At 39.1% G+C, this 17,874-nt stretch overlaps 1 protein-coding gene across 1 annotated transcript in view; it reads left to right on the top strand.

Annotated features, from left to right (window-relative positions):
- The window catches only part of NCOA2 (nuclear receptor coactivator 2), a 198,316-nt gene that overhangs the window by 155,018 nt on the left and 25,424 nt on the right, over positions 1-17,874 (top strand). The window contains exons 12-16 of the mRNA XM_067290544.1: positions 500-1,769; positions 10,725-10,935; positions 14,531-14,740; positions 16,689-16,904; positions 17,594-17,723. Of these exons, the coding sequence (XP_067146645.1) occupies positions 500-1,769; positions 10,725-10,935; positions 14,531-14,740; positions 16,689-16,904; positions 17,594-17,723 (2,037 nt within the window). The remainder of the gene's footprint in view (positions 1-499; positions 1,770-10,724; positions 10,936-14,530; positions 14,741-16,688; positions 16,905-17,593; positions 17,724-17,874) is intronic.

The raw sequence follows: 17,874 nt of genomic DNA, 5'->3' as shown, positions 1-17,874 counted from the left end.
ACTTGCTTTTCACTATGAACTTGGTGGGCAAATAGCCTGCTCCAGACTTGTGTTAGCACTAGCTCGTAGAAATTCAAAACTCCAGAAAACAGCTGTCTACAGCTGTTTTGTAAAATGTGTTTGGTTGGGTCATCTGTTTAAGATGAGATTTCTCTCTCTTAATAGAAGTTACCTCTTGCTATATTGTAGAGAAAAGATAGACTTTATATGCAGAGAGTCTGAAATTATAACCTATCTGCATTTCTAATGAGGTATAATTTTGTTTTTCCTCTATTCCACTAATTTGTTAATGAGCTACTGAAAAACCATACTGTTAATGTGCAGCCATCTTGATAGTTGCGTATCACTTTTGTCAAATTGTCAATTTATTTTTAATTGTAGGTTTGTTGTGTTATTTTAAAGTGAGGTTTGGGGTTTTGCTTCTTTTTTTGAAATGTAATTGCAAGTTGGCCACTGTCATTTTAGCTAATAGGTTGTTTTTCTTCCCCTTACTGCATAGAGAGCAGAATGTCTGTGGAATGAATCAGGATTTGACTGGACAAGGAATGGGAAAGATATTGAACCCAATTAGCTCCAGCAGCCCTGCCCATCAGGCCATGTGCAGCGGGAACCCCGGTCAGGATATGACCATCAGTAGCAATATAAATTTTGCCATAAATGGCCCAAAGGAACAAATGGGCATGCCGGCAGGCAGGTTTGGTGGTGCAGGGGGAATGAACCATGTGTCAAGCATACAAGCATCCACTCCTCAGGGTAGTAACTATGCACTAAAAATGAATAGTCCCTCACAAAGCAGCCCTGGTATGAACCCAGGGCAGCCAAACTCTATGCTTTCCCCAAGGCATCGGGTGAGCCCGGGAGTGGCAGGAAGCCCTCGAATCCCACCCAGTCAGTTTTCCCCTGCAGGAAGCTTGCATTCACCTGTGGGAGTTTGCAGCAGCACAGGAAATAGCCATAATTACACCAACAGCTCCCTGAACGCGCTTCAAGCCCTCAGTGAGGGCCATGGAGTTTCACTCGGATCGTCGTTGGCTTCACCTGACCTAAAAATGGGAAATTTACAAAATTCCCCTGTGAATATGAACCCTCCCCAGCTGAGCAAGATGGGAAGCCTGGACTCTAAAGACTGCTTTGGACTTTATGGGGAGCAATCCGAAGGTGCAACTGGACAAGCAGAGAGCAGCTGCCATTCAGGCGACCAGAAGGATAATACCGATGGCAACTTGCCACCGGTTGTCGGTGGCGAGAGACCTGATGGACAGAATAAACTGCATGACGGAAAAAGCCAGACAAAGCTCTTACAATTGCTGACCACCAAATCGGATCAGATGGAGCCTTCACCATTGTCCAGCACGATGGGAGACGTCAGCAAGGACTCCGCGGGAGGGTTGTCTGGGTCTGGTTCAGCACATGGAACCTCACTCAAGGAGAAGCATAAAATTTTGCACAGACTATTGCAGGACAGTAGTTCTCCTGTAGATCTGGCCAAGCTCACAGCCGAGGCCACGGGCAAAGAACTGAACCAGGAGTCCAGTAGCACAGCTCCTGGTTCAGAGGTGACTGTTAAACAGGAGCCGGCGAGTCCTAAGAAGAATAATAATGCACTACTTCGCTACTTGCTAGATAAAGATGATACTAAAGATATTGGTTTACCAGACATACCCCCAAAACTGGAGCGGTTGGACAGTAAGACAGACCCTTCCGGTAGCACAAAGTTAATAGCTATGAGGACGGAAAAAGAAGAGATAAGCTTTGAGCCTAATGAACAGGTAAGAAATTCTTTGGATTATGGGTAAATTGGATGGTCTAGGCCTACGTTTCTTCCATTTTATTTTTTTCCAGACTTCCTTTAAGAGTAATTCCTTGACACTTCAAGAGGCTGTTGATAAGTAAACCGTTAACTGTCCTCCAAAATCCAGTCTGTACTCAATTTTACAATTTACATTAGTAAGTTATGATCATCACTGTGTCTGACAGAGCAGCCTAGCTGTGTGATTGACAGACTCTGCCAGGAAGGAGATGGGGGACACAGGGACTAAAAGCTAAGGTAACCTTTCCCTGCTGGCAGTCAGGCTAAGCGGAAATACTGGTAATTGTTGGTTAATGCTAATGTATTCACAGCTCTTCCTGTACTATTTTCCATAGGCTGCTCTTGAAATGCTGTGGGCTAGATGGGCTTTTGGCTTAACCCAGCATAACAACTGTACTTCTCCCATGTAAAGCAGGTTCATGCTCAAGGACAGGAACTGTTTGAAAGGGCTGATACAAACTTTATATTACTGATCTTTGTAATATACTTCATCTGCAAATTAAAATCAAGGCAAATAGACTTTTCATGTTTCTGTGCCAATTAAGTTGTGGGTTTGGGTTTTTTTTAACTTAAAAAGTTTTTGTATTCCACCAGTTCCTGTAGATGGTTAATTGTTCAGAGCACTGATCATATCTTTCTGTGTAAGGTTATTTGTGTAGAATTTTAAATTCAGAATTTCTCTGTATTCTGTGCAAGATTGCTTTGCTGTGCAGCCCAACTACTAATAGACCATATGCTGTTAGGAGATGTACTAAAATGTGTTATTTCACTGGCCTCCATGCAGAATTCGCTTCCAAAAAGCATCATATTCATGTCACCCAGAATCATCAGGTTTTCAGGGCTTTGCAAAAAAAAGTGACACAGCAGAAGCAGTTTTCCACTTCAATATTTGTTCTTATTTATAAAATGGGTAATTACAATATCAGTTTTAGCATAAGGCATTTTCTGGGGAGTTTATAACTAGCTGGAGTTAATGATCCTTAGCTTTGTCCTGTGCTATCAGTTCTCCCAGCTGGTCGTTAATCCCTCGACAGTGCCCTGTGCATGAAACCTTAGTTTGTAAATCATGATCAGATGAAACATGGTGTCGATGTACATGACTCTCTTTCACAGCCGTATCCTTCACTTTCAAGTTTAGTGTGTTTTTAATGTGCTGTTTGGGTTTGGACTTGTTCATTTTTGTGAATGTAGTTTATTTTTATTATTGTGTGTGTATATGTGTATAGATAAATAATTTTTAATATTTTTATATTGTATTTTGAGGCTGAGGATGGATAGATATTTTCTTAGCCCTAAATCACAGGACTGTTTGTTGTTTTTTTTCTTTTGTTTTGTTTTGTTTGTTTGTTTGTTTTAACATTGCTGTTTCAGCAAGCTCCAGTAGACCAGTTGACGGTTCTTACAACAGTGGTCATAATCACAAAACATAGAGGCCCAATATGATACACTGCATTGTTATAATCCCAGTTATCCAAGCTTTTTCTAAGATTTCTTTACTTCTTTAATTTTAATAGGACCTGACAGCTATTGCCATTATGTAGGAGCAATCGTAATTTTTCCGTCCTTCCTATGCTTTAGGGGGAAACTGAGCCAAAATACACTATTTTCTGCAGGGATTAATCCTCAAGCCTGGGTATTAGTTTAGCTCTGCATACAGCTACTCTGTTGTAGTGCCTTAAATACAACTAGAGAGGAAGTGTTCAGATTCTCAATGAGAACTTAGTACTTTGTTAGGCCAAAAAAACATGGGTATCAAGAAGTTCACAGCTAAGCTGGCAAGAATAAATTATTGTAAAAATAACAAATAAATTCACTTCTTAGTTCAGTTCTTATGCATTGAAGTCAATGGCATTACCTAAAATAACACTGGATTGAAGGCAGAGATCCTTCAGTCCCTAGAATATGATACTACACTAGAACGTAGAATTTGGTAGTCACTAAAAAATGTATGATCATGTAAATAACTGCTTAGATCAAAATTCTGACTTTTAGATGTTTTTCTTCCCAAGAACTAAAGTTTTCAGTTTCATGACCTCTGTGGAGCATACAAGTAATAGCTTAGAAACATCTGTTAAGAACCCATTCACAAAGCGTAGTTTTTGCCCCCCATAAAGTTAGGTATCCAGCCCAAGCTAGTCCTGTAAGCTCCCTTTATGGTTAATGGCAAAAGAGAAAAATAATTCCCCGGGGGGGGGATTTATCTTATCCTAAAGTGTGTTTAAAATAGGTAAGGTAAATTGTTCTCTTAATGTTTTCATTGACTAATGGTAACCTAGACAACTAGTTTAAACTAGCTGCCTTACTTTTTCATGCCTAAAGATAGACAAGTTGAGTCTCACCCTAAATGTAAACATGTAACTATCGACTAAATTTAAAGAAAGAGACTTAGGTTTCTTCAAGTATTGCCAACCTCAAGCATTTGAAAACCAGGCTGCTGGTGTTATGATCTTCATAAAAATGAATAGTGTATTTATTTTTTTTATTTTTAGGCTTCATGTTTTTGAGGTCAAGGGAAGGATGGGGGGGATAGGTTTATGGACTGTAGATGTATTGTGTTTTCTTAAAATTTCAAGACAAAGGTTCTCTCTCAAGAGCAACAGGAGCTGGAGCTGAAAGAAGGTCCAGGAGTTGGGAGTGTAAGAAAAACACAGAGTAATGCACAAGTCATGAGAGCAAGAAGGACTGAAGGGGCTTAATGAGGGGTCGGGTAAGGAGAAGTCAGTAGCAGCAGCCGTCCTGTAAGAATAATGACAGTAGGGCTTTTGTTGTTCCTGTTGGTTTTAAATATAATTTTCAAACCTATTTAAAATTCAGCAAAACGTGGAGCTGAATAAACAGGAGAAATCCAACATGGAGAAGGAGAGGAAATGGTGGGGAATATAAAATAATGTAAGCATTTATCTAGCTGAAGGCCAAGACTTCAAACAAATAACCACTTTACCCCAGTTATAAAATCACTGAAAATATTTAGCATCAAAACCTTTGCAGCTTTGGAAGACGGTCTCCCACAGGAAGCGCTCACTGCCTAAATTTAGATCAAAGCTGGAACTATTTCGCACAGGACTAGAGCACAGATTCTTGTTCTAACGTCTTCCATCCTCCTGCGTCCTTCCCACCCCCCCCCCCTTCTTCCTCCGTGGTGTAAAAATTAGCCATGTGCTTGTATTACCTATTTTTCAGGTTTATTTAAAACTTATCCTCCCCGAGGAATGTTGTATTTTTAAGTAGTTAGTCACTGGAGTGTGCAGTTTCTGTGGAAATGCTAGCAGCAAAGCAGCGGTGGAGCAGCCTCTGCCCGCGCAGGGACCATGGTGTCCCAGGGCAGAAGAGCCGTTACGTTTTCTCCTTTTGGTGTGACTTTCTGCACAGGAAACACTTTGAAGTGTACCACTGCACTAAAAATAGCGGTCTTCTAGGTAGTGTGTCTGAACACACACTTCTACGGAGACCAGCAACCGACAGGAAACCTTGCGCAAATGGGAGAGAACATTTCCAGGGCCTCTCTGCCATTCTCCCTGCCTCGCTCTGAGGGCAACGCTCTTGCCCGAGCTCCGTTGGACTGATGGCAAGCCCAGTTAAGGCAGCTCGGGGGGAAAGGATGGAAAAGAGACCTGCTGGGGAGGCAAAACGAGGCAACAGCGATAGGAGGACTGTTGCTATCAAGCACCAGTTGCTACATCTCCAGAAAACTGCCTTTTTCTCCTGCTGGCTGCCTAAGACGCAGCACATGCCGTTGCTGGTCTGGAGCAACTGGTATACCAATCAGCCAGTATTCCCCCCAAAATCAAAGCAGAACACAACGAAATGCCTGAGCAATCTTTGCCCTTTACCTTAGTGGTAGCAATAATTGTATCTCTTTCATCTATACCATCAGGGACTTATAAGATACTTTGGAAACAGGTTTTATTTGAGGCTGCTGTTCTTTGTCAAATCTGACTGAAATTGGCCAACAGCTTCAAAAGCTTGGGGGAAAGGAGAGTGGAAGTGGAGGGAACATCACTCAGTGAGCAGTGTCATGTATTGCTGTACAAAAGAAAGATTTTGGTTAGCTGTGTTATTTTGCACTGCAAAACTGTTTTGCAAAATTGGATGTGGACTATTATATTCCTCTTACAGATGAAGAAACCAAGATGCATAAATTTGAAGTGGCTTATTCTCTGGGCAAGGACGTGGCATAGTGTGGAATGAAATCCTTATCGCCAAGTGTGGTCTCCTTTTTTTTAGCCAGCGGACAATCAAGTCAGCTTGTCTGTCTGACAGTGACATTGTGCTGCTGCTGTCCCCACTAGTGTGGTACCAGAGATCTTCATGAACGTGTAACAGTCATCCTCTGTGGGAAGTCTTTCAGTGTCTTTCCAATACTAAAGTGGTTTTTTTACATATGCCCCTCATCCTCCAAAAATCATATTCTTCATGTCCAGAATCCACTAAGTTAATGAAGGAGGTTTGCTTCTTCAACTTCTATTAAAACTTGAGAGTGGGGATTCCATTTTCTGAACTGTTTTTAATTAGACTTCTACAAACCTATCTCCAAAAGTTGGTAGTAGATTATCCTTATAATAAAATAGTATTTCCAGCCAAGTGTATGCTTATTGCAGTTGTGGGAGAGAAAAAGCCTATATTGATTCCACTTCTGATTTACTTTTTTCCTCTTTTCTTAATCCTTTAATCTACGGCCAGTTTGGAGCAGGGGATTGGTTTTGCTTACCTTTCTTGGTCAAACATTTGGCCTGTGCTAAGTAGGGTAGTGAAACTAACTTTAAGATTATATAAAGCAGATATAGTTTCAAGGTATTGCCCCACCACAAGACATTCTGATGTAAGAAAAGAGTCCTAGGTGCCTTGTCCGTAGTCACATATGGTTGTAAGGAAACTATACAAAGCAGAAAGAGACTGAACTTCAGAACAGAGTCTCAGTGCAAGCTGTGGGCATTGCCCATGGCAGAAAAGAGAGCTCCAGAGAGTACAGCTTAGCATCTTATCTAGCCCTTTATAATCCAGGGAGAGATTCCTTCAGTGGAAGCTAGACTTTTACATGGCAATATTTGTAAACCAAACTTAATGTTTAGGTGAAATTGCATTTCAGTAGAGCTGAAATAATTTTATAAGTAATTAAGTTTTAATCTATGTTTTTCTCCATAATGGTGATAAGTACTTTAAAAACTAGGTATTTTTTAAAATACAAAAATATTTCTAAACATGATTTATCTAGTGTTTTCTAGGATTTAGCGTCTCAGTCCTATGGAGATTGTTGTAATTGCATTGCTTAAAGACAGTGAAAATATGTGCACAAGAATTTTCTTGTGATACTTAGCGCTTTTATCAGTTTTTTTTTTTAATTCATGACAAATAATTGTATTACAGGGAGTTTAGGGTGTGCCTTCTATTTACATAAAGTTCAATTTAGGCCATTAACAAAATACATACAGAATATAAATAAAAGAAAAATCCCATGAAACTAACCAGTAAATATTTTAATGCTAGCTTCTGCACATATGGTGCCATTTGAGGCTGGGTCTGGAAAGACTTAGGCTACCCTAATAGCTTGATGTTAATTCTAAAACTAAAATTGTCTTGGAACTTCTGCAGCAGTTGAGAGCCCTGATCTCATCAGAAAAATAAAATATTTGATAATGATTGTGTTAAAGGAAAAAAGGAGGGTTATATATTTCTGTTATAATACTTCTGGCCTTTCTTTGCCACTTCCTGAGAGGAATTAAAAGCATGGTGGGGAGTGCAGTTCTGTGACACGTTTGGATCAATAAGTTTGTCCTTGTTTTTTTTAATGCCTGACATTTAAACAAAGAATTGCACTAGCCTGAATGTTAAAAAAAGACATAAATTCCCTCACAAAAAAAACAAAGAAAAAACCTTGCAACATGTAAAACTTCCCTTTATTGTTGTCTGAAATATGTTTAACAAAGTCCATGTGTCTTAATTCCCCCAAAGACTATTGAATCATCCTTTTATAATTCATGATACGCAGCATCGTTCTCCTTTACCAGATCGTTCAGACCTCAAAATGCAGCTTCTATAAACATTTCTTGCCTGTCTCTTGGAGTGCCTTTTTGAATCTGCCTATCACCTTTCCCCATAACAGTTTAGGTTGCTTTTAATCCCATTCCAGTTCCTCCTGGCTCAACCTTTTGCGTTGGTGTGCTGTTTGTAAGGGCCTGGAAGGTAACGCGTCCGCGTGGGGATTTGTCAAGAGCAGGTAATGTCAGACCAATCTGTTTTCCTTCTGCAACAGTGTAAACGGGCTTTTTGGCATGAGAGAAGCAGTTTATGTCATGTATCTTGATTTTAGTAAGGCTTTTTGGCACAGTTACTCATGGCATTCTCGTAAGCAGATTAGAGATGGATGGTCAAGATGAAACTGCTCTGAGTAGTTTCAGGAAGCTGCTTGGAAATGCTTACACACCAAGTACTTGTTTAAGGATTCACTGTCAAAACGGGGGGTACTGCAGGAGTTTGTGCAGGGTCTGGAGCTATTCATTATCCTAATTAATGACCTGATGATAGAGTATACTGGGTAAAGCTACATGTGACACTTGAATATACACAAATACACTGGGGGACAGAATTCAAATTCAGTGGCGACTAGGACATATGGAGTAAAAATCTTAGAATATTCAGGATGAACAAATACTGTTTGCTAAAATTAGTCAGGAATAATAAACTGCACAAATTAAAAAAAAAAAAGAGTGGAACAATTGGCTATATCACAGTTTTTCAGAATTGTGTCTAGGGGTGGTCGTGACAAGACGAATGAGAGTTGGCGATGTCACATAGTGAAAAAAATTACCAGCTATTCTGGAATATACCATCGAATGTGTAGAGTGAACTCTCTGCTTTACTCAGCCCTTGCTGAGTTCTTCAGCTGGGGTACTAACCTGGGCGCTGCACTTCAACAAAAACGTGGATCAGCTCAGGACAGCACATAGGGGCATCAAGAATAATAGGAGGTCTGGAAAACAGGCTCTGTGCTAAAGCTTGAATGAGTTGAGATTGTTTAATCTCAGCCTAAAAACCAGAGAGGCACATACCAGGCTTCAAATAAATAAAAAGTTAGAAAAAGGGGAACACAGTTTGTTCTGATTCAAAATAGGACAGGAAGGAAGGGCCTACATTTCAGTGAGGAAGATTTTGCATCAACATTGAGGAAAAACGTTTTAGTGGTAAGGATGGCAGAGTGCTTGAAACAAATTCCCTGAGGAAGCTGTGGATTTTCTTTCGCTGGAGGTGTTTAAGAAGGTAGGAGCTTCTGTTGGGATTGACATATACTGATTTTGCCTTGAGGGGTTTAGTTTTCTTCTAATCCACTGATTCTGTGATTTCCCATTATTTTGCCAATAACATCAGCCTCCAGATCAACCCACCTGCTGCCTTTGTTTAACAGAGTAAACTCTTCCTTCTTTTGCACCCTATATTCTGATCGGTAAGTCTAGGAGGTCATATGGAAGGAGTAAAGAGTAATACCGTGTTCATCTGCAGTAAGTCATCCAAAAAAGTTATGTAGAGATGTAACCTAGAAGCATTTTAGCTACCTTTGAATAAAATAGCTTAGCTCCCCAGGAGCAGGTTAACTGTGACAGGATGAGTTTAGTACAGACTATCGTACACTGCTTCGTAGCTGAACTGAGAACCTTGGTGGCCAGTTTAAGCCATCTGCACTACCTTGTGATCTGCAGAATAAGCATGCTGCAAATAAGTAAGTAAGTGCATGATGTGGTGGTAGGAAGAAAAAGAAAAGGAAGGATTGTATCTCACGTGTGTGTGTGTTTCTACTGATACTTCTCTGCTCCCTAGCCTTCAGGTATGTTCGCTCACTCTCTGCCTCTCTTCCGTGTTGGTAGAATTCCTAATGAAGGCATTAATTCTGAGTAGATTTGTGTTAGAAATACTGTCATAAAATATTTTCTGTACACCTTAGTGGAAATTGAGACCGTACTGCTTATTTGCTACTACTATCCAAAAGAGTTTTTAGTCTTACATATTGAAAGTTCTAGGAGTGGATAGATGGTAACAATTTCCAAGTTTCAATGAGCAAAAGATTTTAATTCTGAGTGTTTAGAGGCAGAGAAGTTGACAAAATACTAATACTGGTGAAAACTGACATATTCAAGAAAAACATGCCGGTCAATTTTTATGTTACTATGGGATGAACTTAGATTTTTTGCCATCTTTATGTTAAGTTTTTATTGAATTGAGTCTAATTAGATGTCTTCTTTTTTCTTGCTGCAGAGATGTAATTTTCACTGATTTGGATAGTTGTGAGAAAAATTAATTCCTAAATCTACTAACTAATTGACAATTGTTAATTTATAGGACTTTATTGAATTACATATTTCTTTCAGTTAATTTCTGTAGAGTTATTCAGTGTTAAAGTTTTTAATGTAATGAAGAAAATATGTATGGAGAATTGTTTCAGCCATGAAGCAACTTTTCCATCATATGCTTTTAATCAAGTCATAAAGCGACTAGAAATATGATTGTGCTGAAAGGCATATTTGCTATACCTCCATAAATCTCCATCTTCCTCACTGTTGGATGTCTCTTTCTGCCAAATTGTATGTGCTGTCTGTACAGATCGTAGCGTGTGTAGAGAGCATCCTCCCGGTTCCCCTTTGCATGAGGTATGTATGGTGTGGCGCTCTGCACTTCCTGACACTGGGGTGTGAACGGGGCGCCAATGCTGCGGGCAGCGCTAGTTCCCCAAAAGCAGGGTGGCAAAGCCCTGGGAGGCATGCACATGCTCTTCTCTACAACCTAGTAAGCTTCCTGCACCCCAGGCATCTTGGAGGAAACATCTAAAGTCTCTGCAGGCATAGCAGTGGTTCATTACTTCACGCGCTGTAAGAGCAGGACGTTGTCAGCAGATGAGCCACAACATGTGCTCTTTTTTCCTTTGCAGCCAGGCAGCGAGTTGGACAACTTGGAGGAGATCCTGGATGACCTACAGAACAGCCAGTTACCGCAGCTTTTCCCCGATAGCCGAGCAGGCGCGCCAGCGGGTTCGGTTGACAAGCAAGCCATCATCAATGACCTCATGCAGCTCACCAGTGACAGCAGCCCTGGCACGTCTGTGGGCACCCAGAAACCAGCAATGAGGATTTCACAGAGCAGTGAGTTTGCCTTATGCGAGTATCCGAAAAGATTGAGAACCCAAAAAGTCATCGTCATGCCTCTGAGTTGGCCAGGCTAGGAACTAGGCGATTTCCCAGCATTTTCTCATTTTCTGTGATGAGATGGCGCCATCTGCGGTTGTGTTATTTTGAAACACATTTGGAGATTATATATAATTCACTCAGTATGCTGGAAGTCGGTGCCCCTTTGAGGGGCCATAAGGGCTCCTCTCAAAATAACATCTTTCTGTCAGAAAATATGAAGCCTGCTATGGTTATATATTATGCTAATATTGTGAGGCTTTTCAAATTGTGAATGTGTGCATTTTGTTTTGATGCAGATTCTATTTTTTAACCAGTTCTTTCAATAAAAGGGGAGAGAAAAGCTTTTCAAAGCATGAAAGAAAGTGTTCTTCTAAAACCACAAGATTAATAGAAAGACATATGATTAGAAGGGATGCCTAAATTAATTTTGAAATTGTGTCTTTTAATTGAGTCGCTTTCTAGCTGACAGTTCCTTAACTTTATTAATTAAATTACAAATCAGGAGAGAAATATTGGTCTACCACTATAAAGTAATTGAAAGCAGGACAGGAGAGTTATCAGTGATGAATGTTGAATAAAATAGCATAAAAGCCACTGCTTGTTTTTTTCCCTAGGCTAGGATGGCAGCATCTGTTACCTCCATAAATGTACACCAGTGTGTTTGTTTTCAAACATAGTATTTAGATAATGCTTTCAATAAACTGTAGTCATTTTGTTGCTATTAAAAGAAACCATTTTTTCAAGAATAACACCATTCCACTTTCAAGTGAACTCAAATTATTACTAGATACATTTAAATAAATATTAATATTTAAATTTATATTAAAAACACCACAGCTCCTTGAACTATAATATATTGAAACAGTGTGAATGTTGCTCAAAGAAAGATGCTTATGTTTAATGTGCTCATTTTTATAAGTATGGGAAAACTAACAGCAGCAGCACAGAAGTCAGAGAAAAGCCTCTATGCATTTGAAATCTTAAGAATATTCCGTCTGAAATGAGGTCTGCTGGTTCCTTCCAGGGTAGCATGGGCTTTTGGCTTTCCCAAGTTAACCCTTTTCTTTGGCTCATATTTCTTCCTCTTATCTACTTTCTTTTTAAATGAGATGTAATTCCAAAAGTTTCTTACAGGGAAATGTTAACGTTTTCACTGGTAGACAATGAATTTGGATGACTTTGTCTGTCATTAATATTCTTTAGGTATCGTAGAGTAAGATTAATGACAAATGATGAGTCTTTTTTTTGTGTTGCATCGTACTCATTACCACGGTGTAAAAAGAAGCTATTTTGCCATCCTGCTTTTGTCAGAGGTCTTGCTGAGCTAAATCTTTCAGTTTTCTTGAGTTGTTCAGTTTATGCATAATATCAAAATGTTTAATGTACAGGACTATCAAATAGTATATTTATTAATTGCTTTTGATTTTATCATATAAATACAGTGTTATTTATTTCTGTGTATCATATTGCAGAAGGAGCTTTGGAAACATTTTCACTTCTTTGTCTTTAACTCCGTTTTCAAAGCTACTGGCGGTACAGTATGATTGTAAATGGGAATATCTTGCTGGATAGCAGCAGTTTTGTTTAAAAAAAAAAAAAAGGCATCATTTCCTATGTAAATTAGCACCCTAAAACTTTTTTCCCCAGCTCAGTCTCATGTCTGTATCTGATTTCCCTAGAGATTTTCTGCCTTATTTTCAGTATAAGAGCATACAGAAAACAGGTGCAGAGACATCGTGAGTAACTTCTCTTATGCTCCCATAAAAGCAACATAGATTCAGTGTCAAATCATATACAATTCCAAAAGTAATTTTATTTTGATTTTTTTCCAAAGAAATGATCAGCCTTCATTTGTTAAAGTTTTTACATGAAAATGCTTTAAATATTTTTAATCTATTTTTAAAAGTTTTTTCAAGAATTGAAAGCTGCTGGTTTTGTGAGATTCCTAAAGTTTATTGTTTGGGAAGCAGGAAGTCTCCCTTGGTCTCATCCTGACTCTGTGATCTGAGGATCTGAGCACCACCACATCTCATGAACCATGTTGCTATTTTGTGCTGCATTTCCAGCTTTTCTTTTTGTTGGATCAGTGGTTGCTCATAAAGTTACCTGCATTATAACTTCCTCATCTGTGTTATTTTTCAAACTTCTAGAGCAAACTGTCCTGAAATGGTTACTTAAGTTAGGTTTTAACTCTATCCTTAGACTTTATGGTGCCCCTACACTTGGGGAGGTCAGTTTTGTCTCGTAAGTAAGTTTTGCTTGCTTGTTTGAACACATATTGAGCAGAAAATTTTGACCTGATGGTTAGGATGAGGTATATTTGAAGTAATTTATTCCCTATACACACATATAAACAAGTCCACCTGGCAGAGAATAAAAAAATGCAGTAGGTTCCTATAATCTGGTTTCATAAAGTAAGAAGAAAAGTCAGACACCTCTGTAATAAGCTATTTCTGTACTTCTTAACAAGCTCAGTAAACATCATCTGAGTTCTCAAACTCAGAAGTATCAGTACTGTGATCTAAAGTAAGAAAGAAGTTCTTTGACTTCTTCGTAATGCGGTGACTAAAAATGGAGAAGTTGCTTAAAGGATGCCATTAAATCAGAGACTGTCCTAGTGGAAGCTATCAGAAATTATTGCAAATAATAATATTACAAAAATAATTTATGTATTTATATGTATGTTGTTGGTATGATTGAAGATGGAATCGTGTAAGCACATGCTCAGTATTTGGTTCATGTTTGAGAAGTACTTGTGCACATGCACAAGTTTCATGCACTTGGAGATTTCCCAAGGACCAGCTGTCCCCAGCTGCTTGCCAGCCAAGAGTTGAAGTTCACTTTTTTAAGACAACTTGTAGTTTTTGTTGCAGAGGCTGATTTTAAGAGCACAAAACACAAAAGGGCCTCAATAGAAGAAAATATTTCTGTAAATGTGACAATAAACATCAAGTACAGTCCTACTTTCCAGGATGCTGTGGTGTCACAGCTCTGAATCTGGACCCTTTATTCATTGTTGCTGAATCATGAAAGTATTTATTTTGATTAATGACAAGAGATGTAAAAAAATTTAGGAGGGAGATGTAGAAATGGGGCTAAGGGATGCAATACAGCCTCAGTCTGTCCTTAATTTTAGTAACTTCTTCAGGGGCACAGCTTATGTTGAAAAACTTTCAAGACTGTCGGGTAATCCTAACAATCTGCCTCAGGATGACATCTGCGCGCAATTACAGTCCCACTAGGTATAAGATTAGTTGGCGGTAATATGCATATCACATGGTATATTTTGCTGTAGTTGTTCTTCAGTCAGTTAAATTGCATCATTTGAAGTTTTAAAAATATAAATCATATCCGTTTTGATGTCAGAATGTTCCATTTTGAAATGTACATTAAAATGTCTACAGGGATGTTTCTCACACAGATATGGAATAGGCTAATTATGCAGCGTTAAATAACTCAACCGTAGAGCTTGAAGTATATTTGGGTTTTGTTTTGTTTTGTAAAGTTTCCATTCTTCTAACTTTGCTTTTTGTTTGCTCCTCCTGTCTAGCTTTTAATAACCCACGAGCAGGGCAACTGGGCAGGTTATTGCCAAACCAGAATTTACCACTTGACATCACACTGCAGAATCCAACGGGCACAGGAAGTTTCCCACCCATAAGAACCAGTAGCCCATATTCAGTGATACCTCAGCCGGGACTGATGGGCAGGAGCGAGGGGATGATAGGAAATCAAGGAACTTTAGGGAACAATAGCACAGGTAAGAAGTTTTTCCATTCGTTCTCATATATTTGATTAATAGGTTATATCATGCGTAACTTAATCAATGTTAGGGCTATTAAAAGTCCAGGATGTATTTTATACATTTGTGTTTAGCAGGCTGATATGTGTTGGCATATTTGTTTTGAACTTGTTCTATTTCAAAATGCAGATTTTTTAGGCATGCTGTTTGCGCGCTGCTGTTCACTTACCTGAAAACTTGTAGATGAATTCATTGTATTGGCAGCTATAATCTGTTCACATCATTATTCCACATTCACCTGAGTCTTGGATTGGCAAAGTCCTTCCAAAACAAATTTGTGGGCAATGCTGCTGCCCTTACTACGAGTATTCTCTGGAGACCCTGTCGTTGCTTTCACTTATCCTTTATTTATTAGTATTAGTTTTCATTTTAAATAACAAAAATGTGAATCCTTTATGTCATTTTATAAAGTACAAACTTTTTTGGAATCATCAGATGTTGTAATAGTACTACCTCTTTAAACTGTATCGTGGATTATGCCTGGTTTGCAATGCATTGATTTCTTCATGTTGCCTTAATACTGTACAAAGATACCAGAGAGGGTATCATAGGAAAAGTTTGACTGAATGACTTATTTCAACCAGTGTACAGTCTGAGACTGTCCAAGTGTGAAACAACAGCTAAAACCTTTGAATAACTGGGTGTTGTAAGTCCTTTTAACAGGCTATTCACTGTCAAAGTTTTGTATTTAGTTTGCATCAGTATTAAAAAACACATACTGCCAGACACTGAAATATCCTATTTGAGCAGTTTAGAGGTCAACTTGTGGTCTTTCAAGTGTCCTGTTACTTTCATGTTATGTATACATATTAGAGGATGTTATTCATCTTATGCATACAAGTTAGAGTGTATAATGTATATTCCTGCCATTTGGTTTAGTGTGCCACATCTTTCAGCTAAAAGAATATGCACGCAAATAAAACAGAACAAACCTGAGGTTGTATTATTGAAGCAAATTTTGTACGGCGGCTAAAATAATGACCCTCTTTAGAGGATTTTCCTTCTTGGTTATATATCACCAAGTAGTTGGACTGGTGAATAATAAATATTTTTTTTGGGGGGGGGGGGGTAGCATTCATTTAAGTTTGTTGCAAAATACAGCTAGAGACCAGTGGTCCAATCTACAAACAGTGGTTTATCAGGTCCCTTAACTGTACAAAATTGAAATGTTTAAATGCTATGAATAAACAGTTCTGGGGGCTTTTTTTTAAACTGCTGTCAGAGTGTAGTACTCTGTATATTCCAAGTGTAAATAAACTGTATCAGTTGTTTACTGTAGATGTAGGAGGACTTCCCCTAAAATAACAGTAATGAACTTCAGCATCTATCGGAAAGTTCCTGTGAGTAGTTTCCCTGCACTGTCTGTTGGTTCAAGATTATTTGGGTGAGCCGTGAAGCTAAGAGGGCTCTTGATTCTGAATGAAAAGACTTGCCAGAAGATGTGTACAAATGCGAGTTTAAATTTAATCCTCCTAATTTGGAAGTGTGTATAGTGATAGCATGTTGTTACTCAAATCTTCATTCTCACTTAGCACTTGGAAAGTAAAGCCCTGCCACACACATCAGCAAACGTGATTCATTTCCTGAGGAAGGAAGTCAGGGCTATCCACACACCCTCAGCACCTGTTGCCCAGTGCTTGTGGGAACACTTACCCTCAACAGCATTGCAGAAATGATGAAAGGATCTTCCTTATGTAAAATGTATAACAGTCTCCAGCCCCTTGACTAAGCAGCTTAATGCATCATTCTGTAGCTTTGTGCATCTGGACAGGCAGTTGTGACACGATGGATTTTGAGTACAACTGCTGCATTTTTATCTCTAAAAATTCAGCTAATCAGGCAGTTGTAATGCTAAAGTCATTCTGCATCATGTTGCTGCACCTGAGTCTGCCTGGCTTTTGTGCAGGAATGATTGGTGGCAATACCCCTCGGCCTGCCATGACGTCTGGAGACTGGGGAAGCCAGGCTTCTGCTGTGAGGGTGACCTGCACGCCCACGACCAGTGCCCTGAGCAGGCCCATCCAAGGAGGCATGATACGTAACCCCACAGCCAGCATTCCCCTGCGGCCCAGCAGCCAGCCTGGCCCACGGCAGATGCTCCCATCTCAGGTCATGAATATGGGTAAGTCAGCTATGCCACTTTGCATGCGCTGGACTGGAAAAGTTGCAGCACCAAAAGAGAGAGAGAGAGAGAGAGAAAAGGAAAAAAAAAACTCACTTCAATTCTAGATTTGATGAGAAAAGTATTCCAAGAATTAGGTGTTCAACAGGGAAAGTTTCCTGTGTAAGCAGGAATGTGTGTAAATCATTAATTTTTAAAGTGTGTGATGATAGGAACAATGTTCTTTAGCCACATAGTAGCATGACCTAAGAAAGAGGATATAAAGTTGCTCTTGTTTATTAAAGACTGGGGGGGGGGGGGTTAGGAGGCGGAAATACTGTAAGCACTCTCATTGTGCTTGGTCAGTACGTTATATATTGACAACTAGAAGCAAGTATGTTATGGTATTGACTTTATCTATTGTTAATATTTTTATGTTTATCTCCTGCAATAAGTTCTTGTTAGCTTTTGTATCTGTGGTGTCATATCTGCTCTCTTACAGTTTTGATCCATTTTCAGGGTTCTCTTGATATTTGCTCAAAATTTAAAAGCAATTTTTAACAATAATTTCATGATGCTTTTGAAGTGCAACATGAGCAAGTCTTAATGTTTTCATTTGCTTTTACAATACAATAGATAATCCAGTGGAAAGAATTCCCATCCAAATAGATGCTTTTCACAAATTTTATGTGGTTATTTTTCTTGATTAGGACCATCTGAATTGGAGATGAATATAGGAGGACCTCAATATGGCCAACAGCAGGCCCCTCCCAATCAGACTGCACCGTGGCCTGACAGCATCTTGCCTATAGAGCAGGCAACCTTCGGTGGTCAGAACAGGTAAGTTTTGGTGTCATATGGAGAGATCTTACAGCCCCGTGTTTCAAAAGCCTCATGGAAATGAATTCCTATGTGAAATATTCATCAAATTTATATCAATTTTATACTTGTAATATTTTATGCCTATGAAATGTATACATGTTCCAGTAGT

The sequence above is a fragment of the Apteryx mantelli genome, chromosome 2, assembly GCF_036417845.1.
Source record: "Apteryx mantelli isolate bAptMan1 chromosome 2, bAptMan1.hap1, whole genome shotgun sequence".
Lineage (NCBI taxonomy): Eukaryota > Metazoa > Chordata > Aves > Apterygiformes > Apterygidae > Apteryx > Apteryx mantelli.
The sequence above is the reverse complement of the archived record's forward strand: the minus strand, read 5'-3'. Positions and strand labels throughout refer to the sequence as shown.